Consider the following 12762-nt stretch of genomic DNA (forward strand, 5'->3'; position numbering starts at 1 on the left):
TAGCTAGAGAAAGCAGACCTGTACTTAAAGATAGTTCAGACTCCAAACCTCTCCACAGGATTGAATGAGAGTGTAAAGCACACCAGTGGGCTTGGTCGGACCAAAGGTTTTAAAAATCATCACTGGGGCAATGATAAGATCACACAGTAGATATCTTGTTGGATAGGGGACAGGTGAGTGACTTTGCCCATTTCACCCTGCTAAAGCCCCCACCCATTGATACTTACTTTCAATGCACCATCCATCCCCCACCTTTTTGTTCATCTGTTGGAGCCCAGGCTCTAATGCAATTCTAGTTTTAATTACAGAAGGTACTTTTTACATTTTTTCCTGCTTCGCTTTACCTGTTGGTGGAAGTATGTGTGCTGCACTCTGTCTTTGGCTAACTTATAGTGCTCTGAGAATCCTATGTCATACAGCAAATATCAAATGTTTATTTGCAAAATAAACATTATATGCAAAACATACATTTTTGTAAATATTTTATTATATCTTTTCATGTGACAACATTGAGGAAATTATACTTAGCTACAATGTAAAGTAGTGTGTGTACAGCTTGTATAACAGTGTAAATTTGCTGCCCCTCAAAACAACTCAACACACAGCCATTAATGTCTAAACAGCTGGCAACAAAAGTGAGTACACCCCTAAGAGAAAATGTCCAAATTGGGCCCAAAGTGTCAATGTTTTGTGTGGCCACCATTATTTTCCAGCACTGCCTAAGCCCTCCTGGGCATGGAGTTCACCAGAGATTCGCAGGTTGCCACTGGTGTCCTCTTCCACTCCTCCATAACGACACCACAGAGCTAGTGGATTTTAGAGACCTTGCGCTTCTCCACCTTCCGTTTGAGGATGCCCCACAGATGCTCAATAGGGTTTAGGTCTGGAGACATGCTTGGCCAGTCCATCACCTTTACCCTCAGCTTCTTTAGGAAGGCAGTGGTCATCGTGGAGGTGTGTTTGGGGTCGTTATCATGTTGGAATACTGCCCTGCAGCCCAGTCTCTGAAGGGATGGGATCATTCTCTGCTTCAGTGTGTCACAGTACATGTTGGCATTCATGGTTCCCTTAATGAACTGTAGCTCCCCAGTGCCAGCAGCACTCATGAAGCCCCAGACCATGACACTCCCACCACTGTGCTTGACTGTAGGCAAGACACACTTGCCTTTGTACTCCGTACCTGGTTGCCGCCATACACGATTGACACTATCTGAACCAAATAAGTTTATCTTGGTCTCATCAGACCACAGGACATGGTTCCAGTAATCCATGTCCTTAGTCTGCTTGTCTTCAGCAAACTGTTTGTGGGCTTTCTTGTGCATCATATTTAGAAGAGGTTTCCTTCTGGAACGACAGCCATGCAGACCAATTTGATGCAGTGTGCGACTGTCCTTTTATGCCACTGTATGATCTTGGCCACTTTGCTGCAGCTCAGTTCCGGTGTCTTGGCAATCTTCTTATAGCCTAGGCCATCTTTATGTAGAGCAACAATTATTTGTTGAACTCAGAGAGTTCCCATGTTGAACTTCCAGTGACCAGCATGAGCGTGAGAGCAATAACACCAAATTTAACACACCTGTTCCCCATTCAAACCTGAGACCTTGTAACACTAACGAGTCACATGACACCAGGGAAGAAAAATGGCTAATTGGGCCCAATTTGGACATTTTCACTTAGGGGTGTACTCACTTTTGTTGCCAGACATTAATGGCTGTGTGTTTAGTTATTTTGAGGGGACAGCAAATTTACACTGTTATACAAACTATAGACTCACTACATTACATTGTAGCAAAGTGTCATTTCTTCAGTGTTGTCACATTAAAAGATACAATAAAATATTTACAAAAATTAGAGGGCGGTACTCACTTACTGTATGTACCCAGGTCAAATTTAATTAATTGGGTTTACATCCACTTTAGTGATCACACACCCTCTGTGCTCAGCTGCATAGGGAGATCAGAGATTTGGGGGAGAACAGACAGCAGCACACTGAACTTCCCAGTGAATGGCTGTGCAGGGGCGTGGGCGTGTCGGACCAAGTCTAATCACTGGAACATAGCACAGCTATTGAACTGACAACACTAGGCTCTCATGCTAGTGTGGTCAGTTTAAAAAAAGGGAAAGCAGGGGAACTGGCAGGAACGCCAGGGATTTCACAGAAAGAAGCAAGAACAAAGGATGCTTTTTCATACAGGTACATGGTACAGTAGGCACATAACAGGAATATGAAATGTTGGGTTTAAATACTCTTTAAACATTTGTATTGAGAAAAAGACCAATGTACACAAGGAATAATCTCTCAATAAATTATCATTATAAAGCAAACATGTCCACATTATAATGAAACAACAAGAAATGTGCCTGCAGGGCCATAATCATCTTGGAACAGCCAGAAACATGTCTGCAAAGCAACAATTAGTATTATAGTGAGAAAAAACAGAAACATGTCCTTAGAGACCTAATCAATATCACAGCAAGTCATCCAGAAATATGTCCTTGGAACCACAATCAGTAATGTCTGCAGAGCCACATTCACTTTAATAGTAAGAAACCTGAAACACATCTGCAGAGCCACAATCATAAAAAGACCACCAGAAATGTTTGTGGGGCCATAAACAGTATTATAGAGAGAAAACCAGAAACGTCCACAAAGTCACAATCAATATCATACTGAAATAACCAGAACCATGTCCACAGAGCCACAATGAGTATCATAGTGAGACAACCAGAAATATGTCAGCAGAGCCACAATCAATATCACAGTGAGACGGTAGGAACTGGGTCCGGCAGAGTTCTGGTGGAAAAATTTCAAGCATGTTCCATTTCTAAAGTCTGTCAGACTTTTGCGAATCAAAAGTCCGTTGCAGCCCACACACGATCGAATAGTCTGCCGGAATCATTCCGTCAGACTTTGGATGTTGAAAAGTCCGCTCGTGTGTACGGGGCTTAACAGTATATACTGTATATTCAGTGTAACAAATTTCACTGAATATACAGTATATATAAAACGTTACAATTTTTTTAGGTACGGTAAATATATTTCTAAAGGTGCTATTCACATGAAATTTTGATTGCATGTCGGTAACAGCCCATGCAATCCATACATACAAAGAAACCAAAACAAATATGTTTAGAAATTAAATTATTGTGTAATAAAATGGAATGACACAGAGAAAAAGTATTCAACACATGAAGAAAGAGAGGAGTACAAAAAGGCATTGAAAGACAAGACACCAGCTGAAATCTACCAGTAATTAGAAAGCAATCCTGTCCCTTGTCAGTGCAAATTATTATCATCTGGTTCAGTCTTAACTGGTGGCCTATAAAGAGGTGTCTCATTAGGAAAGTGTCACACAAAAAAAGATCTCTTGATGGGTAAAAGCAAAGAGCTCTCTCAAGACCTTCACAACCCTATTGATGCAAACAAAACATACTAATGGCATTGGTTACAGAAGGATTTCTAAACTTCTGAATGTTCCAGTGAGCACTGCTGGTGCCATAATCTGGAAGTGAAAAGAACATAATTTCACCATAAACCGGCCATGACCAGGTGCTGCTCACAAAATTTTCTATAGAGATGTGAAAAAAATGATCAGAACAGTTGTCCAAGAGCCAATGACCACTTTTGGAGAGCTTCAGAAAGACCTGGAATTAGCAGGTACAATTGTTTCAAAGAAAACAATAAGTAATGTACTCAACCACCATGGCCTGTATGCACGCTCCCCATGCAAGACTCTATGGCTGAAGAAAAAGCATGTTGAAACTTGTTTAAACTTTGCTGCACAACATTTAGACAAGACTGTGAAATACTGGGAGAATATAGTCTGGTCAGATGAGACCAAAATTGAACTCTTAAGCCCCATACACACTATCAGTTTTTCTGCTGAGTTTTTTCTTCAGGTTTACCAAAACCATGTAGTGCAAGGGCCTGCCTGATTGCATACACATTGAAACTCCTAAGGTTTGACCTCATATTATATGGTTTTGGTAAATCTGAAGGAAAAACTCAACAGAAAAACTGATAGTGTGTATGGGGCTTTAGAAGGCCATAATACACACCATGTTTGGAGGTTAAATGTCACTCCAAAAACACCACACCACCAGTGAAGTTTGGAATTGGGAACAGCATGGTGTGGGGCTGTTTTTCAGCATGCGGTACTGGCAAACTTCCCTATCATTGACGGAAGGATGCTGACATCTACCAGGATGATTAAGATGAAAAGAAGGTAAGCATTTTAGCAAGACAATGATCCCAAGCACAAAGCCAAGGAAACTCTCAATTGGTTTCAAAGAAAGAAAATAAAGCTGCTAGAATGGCCCAGCCAATCACCTGACTTGAATCCAATAGTAAATCTATGGAAAGAACTTAAGATCAGAGTTTACAGAAGAGGCCCCCGGAACCTTCAAGATTTGAAGTTTGTGTGGAAGAACAAAATCACATCTGAGCAACGCATGTGACTCCTTTCTCCATACAGGAGGCGTTTTGAAGTCATTACCAACAAAGGATTTTGTACAAAGTATTAAATAAATCTCAGTTAACATGGTCAATACTGTGGACATCCTAGGAGGCAGCGGGAAGGATTCCTATGTCATCCTCACCTATGCAAGAAATCGGAAATGGAGAGTCACAGAAAACAAAAAGGTATCGCATTTTTCCTAAAATGTTTAAACGAGGCATCGGCAACCACGATCTACCTGTCGATCATGGGTAGGTGACAGGTAACCCGCACTCTTTCCTTGCCAATCCCAGAACTTGGACAAGAGGGACGACATTGTGGCATTTACTGGTACTGTTCCCCTTTCCTCCTCCAGCCACTGAAAGTTACCGCTCCTTCTCTCCCTCCCACCGGAAAGGGGATCTCCTGCTGTCCCTCCTGTCCCTGTTCCTCCTTTTGCAGCTGCCTACAGTGCCCCTTGTGCTCCCTGTGCCCCCTACCCGCTGGGGGATTTTCAGGATGGAGAGCAAGGGAAGAAGCCGGTTAACCTCCCTGGCGGTACCATTATTTCGGATTTTAGGTGCTAAAAGCGGTACCATTATTTTGCATGAAAATTTGGCGTTTTATATTGTAGTCCTGCAATTCTTAGGAATAACTCTCTTAAATCTGTCCAAACCAGAGTCTAGCAGACATCCCGGGTATGATAAAGTTTGAAAAATTAAATCATAAATTATAATATAAGAAATAATTATAAATAATTGTACCAAATAATAATATAACAATAATAAAAATTATTCAATAATGTAATCACATCAAAAACACTGAAATTTGCTCAGTTGCAGAATTGTCACTGTCATTACTTTTCAGTATTTGATGACGAATCTCCCCACAAATCGCTATCGCTCAATTCTGCGAGTGATTCTAATTTATTATCGCTGTTTTCTAGCTGCTCTAAAATCATTTTTGATGTACAGTGACAGTTTTGGTTGCTATGGACAATCTCCAGTTTCCAGGTATAAAGAACAGCTTTTATTATATAAAACTGCATGCAGGACACTGTGCAGACCACTAGGGACAACGGGGATGTGAAATGTTTACATACAGCAATGTAATCTGTAAGATTACATTATACTGTATGTTTACTGTGTGTTTCACTTTTTGAATTTGGCGCCGATCTCCGTGCCCGTGCGTCGCAACGCTCGCAGGGCACGGAGATCGGCGATGTGATAGATCGAGCGAGACATGGCTCGCTCGTACAGCGGGGAGACGACGCTGGATCCGAGGGAGAAGGTGAGTATTCCTCCTCCTGGATCCAGCGATGCAGTCCCGAGTCTGACTCGGGGATACCGCTAATGGTATAAAAAATCCACCCCGAGTCAGACTCGGGAAAACCGTCAGGGGGGTTAATATGTAATTTATCAGTCTCTTGTTTTTCTGAATTAACATAGTGAGTGATCACTCACTGTGTCCATTTTTAACTGAAGCATAGTAAACTGTGTTTGCCATGTTTCCGTTTATGAATAGACAGGAAGCCTCTCAGTACAGAGCACTTCCCATTCATTCACTGTCCAGTGCAACTGCAGAGAAAGGGACTGGGGAATCTCTGTCCTCGGTTCCTTTCTGTCTCAAAAATGAGACATCAGGGGGTCTGTTTAGACCCCTGATATTTCACTATAGCCCCCCCAATGGGACTCCTAAATGACATTGTAAAAAAAAAATATTGTGAAAAATAATAAAAAATAAAATAATACAAATAAAAAACTACTGCCACTGTTCACTGCCCTACAGACACCGTCCACTGCTCTACAGACACCGTCCACTGCTCTACTAACACCACCCACTGCCCTTCCGATACTTTCCAGACACCGTCCACTGCCCTACTAACATCGTTCGCTGCTCTACAGATACATCCAGTGCTCTACAGACACTGCCCAGACACCGTTCACTGACCTGCTGATACTGTCCACTGCTCTACTGACTGACACTGTCTACTCTCAAGGTTGTGTAAGTTTATATTTTTACAGTTACTTTTTTTATTATATTCTTCTAAGTTTTCCTTACTATTTAGTTAAAGCAGACATTCAGTAATTTTTTTTACTTTCCATCTATTAAATCCTCTGCCCTTGTTGTTTTAACTTTGGATAGTAAAACATTTGTTTCAGCCAGTAAATACCTTATACAGTCCACTTCCTGTTTCTTGTCTGGTCATTAGCTTAGGCTTATGACATCATGCACAACTTTCTCTCTCTCATTCTTGTGAGAGTTTGCCAGGAAGGGAGGCGGAAGGGTTATAAGAGGGCCAAGGAAAGCTGCAGGGCTGCAGAGCTGGAGGTGTGCCTCTGTGTCTGCGTAAATCCAGGAAGTGAAAAGGCAGCAGCTTCAACTGCCCACAGTTAAAATGGCTGCAGCCAGACTCAGTGAAGGGAGATTTCTGCAGCTCCTACTTAGAGCAGGTGTTGAATTCTCCTTGGCACAGCAGACTAGTGGCTAAGGATAGAATGTTGGATTGTGTCAGTTTGACTAGCAGGTTGTGAACCATATACTATATGCAAAAGTGGCCTGTTTTACCTGGTCTGGGTGACTATGTACTTCCCCTGGTGTCAACAGTGCCCTAGGTTATGACCTAGGTGGCCTAGGCAAAAATCAAGCCGCAGCTTTATCAAAAATTATAAAACCTCTGTCTGAAGTTGTGTTTTAACATCTCCAGGTGTGCTTATGTAAAGGGGTTTTTCTCTCTCTCTCTCTCACTACCCCCACCTTCTCCTATCCACATCATCGACATGACTAATCAGATCCCACCTGAAATAAAACAGAATTAACGCAGTGCTTGCTTGATTAAAAAGCAGAACGTATAATTAATTTTCTGCTGCATGCCGGCAATTACAATCTCATTTTCTTGGTGCCCTGAGGACGTATCTGATAGCGGTTCACTGCCAAAAATTTCCAGGGACCCTTTCAGCACCAGAAGGCTCACACCTCTTCTGTATTAAAAGGAGTGGCAGTCCCATTTTTCACCAGTTATACCAGATTGTTTCATAGAGCTACTCTATTTTCTCATGGTCACAAGGAATTGGCAAAAAAATGCTGACAATGTCATAGAAAACAAAATCTTTGCCAGCCTATTCTCTGGGGAAGAAGGTTGGGCTGTGAAATTGACCTGGACTCCTCTCTTCACCCGAAATTGCTTATACTTATTTCCCTGAAATCAGAGACCTGCCTCTAAGGCCCCTTTCACACTGACGTCCCGTTCAGGCCCGCCTGTCAGTTTTTCAGGCGGACCTGAACGGGTGCTCCATAGAGCTCTATGGAGCGTCGGATGTCAGCGGTGACATCCGACCCGCTCCCATCCGAAAAAGTGTAACGGAGGAAAAAGCTATTTTTCCATCCGTCTGCGGATTGGATCGGGTGACGACGGGCACTGTGGTCCGTCGTCATCCGATCTCCCATAGGGGAGAGCGGCGCTGTGACAGGTCCGTCCCTGCGCAGTGTGCAGAGACGGACCTGTCATCTCCCTGCTCAGCGGGGATCGACGGAGTGATCCCCGCTGAGCAAACGGATATCCCCGGGGCGGATCAGAACTGATCCGCCCCGTGTGAAAGGACCCTAATAGTGTTGCTGTACAGGATCAAGGCCTACACCTCTGTTTCGATCAGCAAGGGGCTTGCTATGGAAACTTCTTTTGCTTTGGTTGGGTTTTGGAAGAATGGACGAATGTAGCTTAGGTATTTTGATATTTTAGAATAAAGGTAGTTCTTAATAAGCTGATATGCTTTACACTCATAAAAGAGGGTAAACACGCAACGGTGCTGACTATGAATGATGACCTGAACTCAAAAAGTGAAGATTTGTTTTGATACAAGGAACATCTAGAATTGTTGATTATATCTAAGCAGGGTCCTAAACAATGTTCTTTTGTCCTCAATTCTTTCTAAAAAATAACAGTGCATTTCCTGGTATGTAATGGTACCTAGGACTGTGCCTACAGCCTCATAGTTGTATATCTGCAGTATGCGATGTAAGGCAGTGCTGTCTCTGACTGCTAGTCTCACCAGATTTGAAGGGGGATTTAGCGAGGTCTCTACTCTCTGTCCTTGCTGGAGAAGAACCTGTACTGCATGCACGCACCTGCTTCTGCTTCATCCATTCTGTGGATGTGTGCTTTCTTTTTCTTAATTACCCCCCACCAGTCCAGTCAACAGATCACCAGCTATAATGTAGGCAAATCTTTTTTTTTCATTTTGGATAGAGTATGGAAGAGTTATAACCCCTGTCAATTTTTTTTCCACCATCTGTGTCCCATTGCTGAGATACCACTCACTTCCTTTCCCAAAGCCAAACAGGAAGTGAAAGGAAATTCCTGCAAATTAAGGGAATTCCTTGGGGACCCCCCCCCCAGGTCACCAGGACTAGTGTCCCTTGGAAGATGTACCTGTTATTTTTGGGGACAACCCAAAATTTGGGATTTTCATTTACTTTAACTTTCAATGATAATAGTAAACATGAAAACTAGAGAGGGTGAATCTCCTTGACAGAGGCACGGACAGCAATAAAAACTGACAAGCATTCTAACCCTCTCCACTCTATCCAAAACTAAATGAAGTTTTGCGTTAAGTTATACTTTTAATAAAGCATTGAGCCTTACTCAGCTATTGATCTACTTACACCAATGTGACAATGAATAATAAATTACATAAAAGTCTTACGGCAAGACGCTGGAGGGGGAGGAGTCATGTGCTCTGTCGGACAACTCATTGTGTAAAGACAACTTTCCTGGAACGCAGCTGTCGCTCACTATACGTTTTCGACATGTTGGCGTCCACCACTCTGTCAACCTGTGATTGGGCAAGATGAGACAGGAGATGAGGAGAAAACCGAACAGGCTTCTTTTTTTTTTTTTTTTACAAGCATGGTTTCTACAGCTGTGTTACACAGAACGCCCTGACCAAAAAAGATTTAACACTGCTGATTTCCTGTGAAATCACTTGTAACAAGCATTTCTAGGTAATTTGTGAATGTTGCCACAGATTATTATATGTGAAGTTAAATATTACTTCCTATTGAATTTGCATTTTGCAATGTCTCTTTTGTACACTTGAACAAGGCCTATCAAAAAACTTTTTTTTTTTTTTTGCCATGTCCAAACCATTTGCAGAAAGCAGAAAACTGCCTTAAAGTGCTTGTGGCACAAAACTATAAAGGGAGAAACCTTTCTGTAGGGTTGAAGAGAAAAGGGGATGTTAAAACACAATAGCGAAATTTCCCTTTACTTGTATCAAAGTGACAACAGGATGCAGGAGGAAATCTCTCCAAAGTGTAAGGAAATCCCCTCCTAGGCCGCAGACTGTTGTACATTGAGTATGTTTTAGTAAAGCAGTCCACTAATTTTGAATGAGCAGCCAACACAGATTTAAATGGACCTGCAACATTTTGCGCATGTAGCGCACCAAGATGAACAGAGGGTTCACATCTGTGTGTTGCTGTGCCCTATAACACACATGCATTGTTTCGCTTTGGCTAGGTGACTTGAGGTGCCAATCAAAGTGAATGGTGCAACAATGCACTGCAATTAAATGCAGGAAGATGTGCAGAAAAAACCCACGATACCACAACACAAGTATGTGTTGGCTCCTAGATAGGTCTCCTTATTGGAAGACTTCCCCTGTAAGTTGTGTTCCAAGATAACAACTGGATTTGATTTTATGTCGCTTTCTGTTCAGGTGGCAACGGTCACATGGACAAATACACGGTGAATGTCCCTGGTCTGGGCACTGTCAACTGTAAAGCATCAATAGGGATATTAACCACCCCTTAAATCTAAATTGAAAAAACGTTAGAATACTTTAAGGAGCAGCGTTATTTCATTGATGAATATATTTTCGACTAAATTAACAGTATTTTAGTCAACAAAAATGAAAACAATTCAGATGACTAAAATACAACTAAAATTAAATTAATGTCAAAATTAACACTGCACTACAACATAAGAATCAATAGGGGGCATCTACTAAGCTGCCGAAGAAAAAAAAAAAGAAAAATGAAGAAAAAGGCTTTTCTTATTTCTTTTCTTAATCTTAATGTCAGTACTATATTCAGGTAATAATATATATATTTTAAAGTTGCACTTTTGTTTGTCAAAAAGCAATATTTTTGTTTATGAAACCTGGTTTTATTTATAAAGGAGTTAATTATCACAATGGTTAAATCTCTGTTTGTAGCGCATGTTCAAACCTTAATACTATCAATAATAATATTAGTTATTCGATTTTTACTCCAGGAGTATATAATGAGTTTGGCAATTCTAGAGAAATGCTTAAAAAATGCATTACAATTTTACTCAACCCATTCGATTTTAGTCAACTAAAGCGTACTGGAGATTTTAGTAGACTAAAATATGACTAAAACTAAAGCAATTCAGATGAATAATGTATGAATAAAACTAAAGTGGCATTCTAGTTGAAAGACTATGACTAAAACTAAATCAAAATTAAGACCCCACAGACCTGCTATATAAATTCCCAAGAAGTCTTTTTTTTTTTTTTTTATTTCTCAGGGCTCTCCCTGCTTTTACTTGATGTTTCATGTTTGACTTCAGTGTGACTTTAGTAAATAATCTTTTTAAAGACTTTTTCTTTAATCAGATATAATTACTACCCAACGTCACAGTAACGGTGCTCAGCATAGAGGCTGATTACAGTCACTAGGGGGCAGTATTCTAATTATGTCATGCCAGCGTCGTTCCCATGCAAGTTAATTTTTCCTCTTTGCCATCCTGTACATCCTATCCTCTGAAGAATTAACACATTGATTCCACATATAATAAACTAACCCGGAGGGCTGCTCTACCACCAGGTCTGGCATCCCTGTTCCAGTACTGCCTTGCGCCGTCCCAGCCTCCTCGGGGTCCAGAATAAAGATTTCATCCTGGGAAATCTCAGTGACAAAATGTAGATGTTCCTGTGGAGACGGACAAATAACAATTACAGCGTAAACCAGTTCTAGCCGCTGTCTGGTCACACACTTCATTACCTTTTGCCATTTGGAATGTAAAAAAAAAAACAATAGCATTTGCCTTGGTAGAAAGAGAATGGACCACTGTGAGCTTTGTCTGCTTTCCCCAAAGAGAGTAAACAAAACAGAAAGTCACTGAGTTCTTAAGGACAAGTTTGTCACTGTGTCTTAAAAAAATTACAAAAAAATAAATAAAAGCTACATACATGCTTAAAGAGATCCTCCTGTCAGATATTCTAATGCTAAAGTTAAATCTAATATGAATTGTTGTCTTCTATGGTCCCCCCCCCCCCCAAAAAAAAATAAAAAATAAAACAACAGCCATGCTTAAGAGATATTTAAATAAAAACTGTCTGTTTTCATTACGTAGCATATTTTAGATCCAATACAATAAATATAAAAAAGTGTAGCGCTATGTTACAAGGATTGCCACAATGTGGATATAACCCCCTGTGGATATTATATATAGTGATATAAACGTGAACCTCTATAACAGATTATATAAAGCTTGTGTAAATGATCTGAAAAAATAAAAAAATAAAACATGTATAAAATATGTATAAAATAGCAAAACAGAGTGAATACCAAAATCATCTGGGGTCAGATGATGATGACTATGTGAGACGAAACGTGTTGGATGGCCCTACCAATAGACATCGCTTTACTACCAATTTATATGCTGTTTACACTTATGGAAATGTGACTAATCTACTTTTTTATATTAAAATAATTTTAAACGGGGTTACGCTATTTGAGTTTTTCCATTTTTATGAATTATACGTGAAACTCCAAAACGTTTACTCCCCATTTGACATCCGGAAAATGTATCATGCTAGCTTTTGAAGATTTTGGGATATGAATATATCTGACAGATTCATCTAATTGATAAAGTCTGCTTGACTTGTATGTCTCATACCTTGTATGCCTTGTATGCCTAGGTTCAAACTATCTGGTAAGCTTCCTCCCTATCACGGTGACGGTGGTGCTGTTTTCTTGCTTTAGAGAATCACATTATATTATATTTTATATATATGTAGTATCTGCAACTGCCAAGGGACCCATGTAGTTTATAAAATCCTGAGATGCTCTATACCGGGCTGAAGCTCTCACCAGCTGAACAGAGACATGGCCTGCCGTATAACTCACTGGATTTTAGTTCCTTCGGTCATGGAGGCTGAGCATCACATGTATACATTATCAGGGGTAGTCTACAAGCAAATGCAGCCTGCCTAGGAACATCCACTCCTCCAGAATGACATCCACACATCAAGCATTGATATGTGCATAAATCCTCCTAAGAGCTAGCCCACTGCGTGAT

General features: G+C 40.7%; 1 protein-coding gene across 13 annotated transcripts in view; it reads right to left on the reverse strand.

The window, feature by feature from the left end:
* Nucleotides 1–12762, reverse strand: part of DGKI (diacylglycerol kinase iota) — a 542650-nt gene that overhangs the window by 128606 nt on the left and 401282 nt on the right. For all 13 annotated transcript variants that reach the window (XM_077469233.1, XM_077469236.1, XM_077469234.1 and 10 more), the window contains 2 exons: nt 11263–11390; nt 9140–9268 (listed from right to left, as the gene is read on the reverse strand). In XM_077469233.1, the coding sequence (XP_077325359.1) occupies nt 9140–9268; nt 11263–11390 (257 nt within the window). The remainder of the gene's footprint in view (nt 1–9139; nt 9269–11262; nt 11391–12762) is intronic.

The sequence above is a fragment of the Lithobates pipiens genome, unplaced genomic scaffold (genome assembly GCF_037356315.1).
Source record: "Lithobates pipiens isolate NorthernLeopardFrog02 unplaced genomic scaffold, aLitPip1_a1.2 Scaffold_8, whole genome shotgun sequence".
Taxonomy (NCBI): Eukaryota; Metazoa; Chordata; class Amphibia; order Anura; family Ranidae; genus Lithobates; species Lithobates pipiens.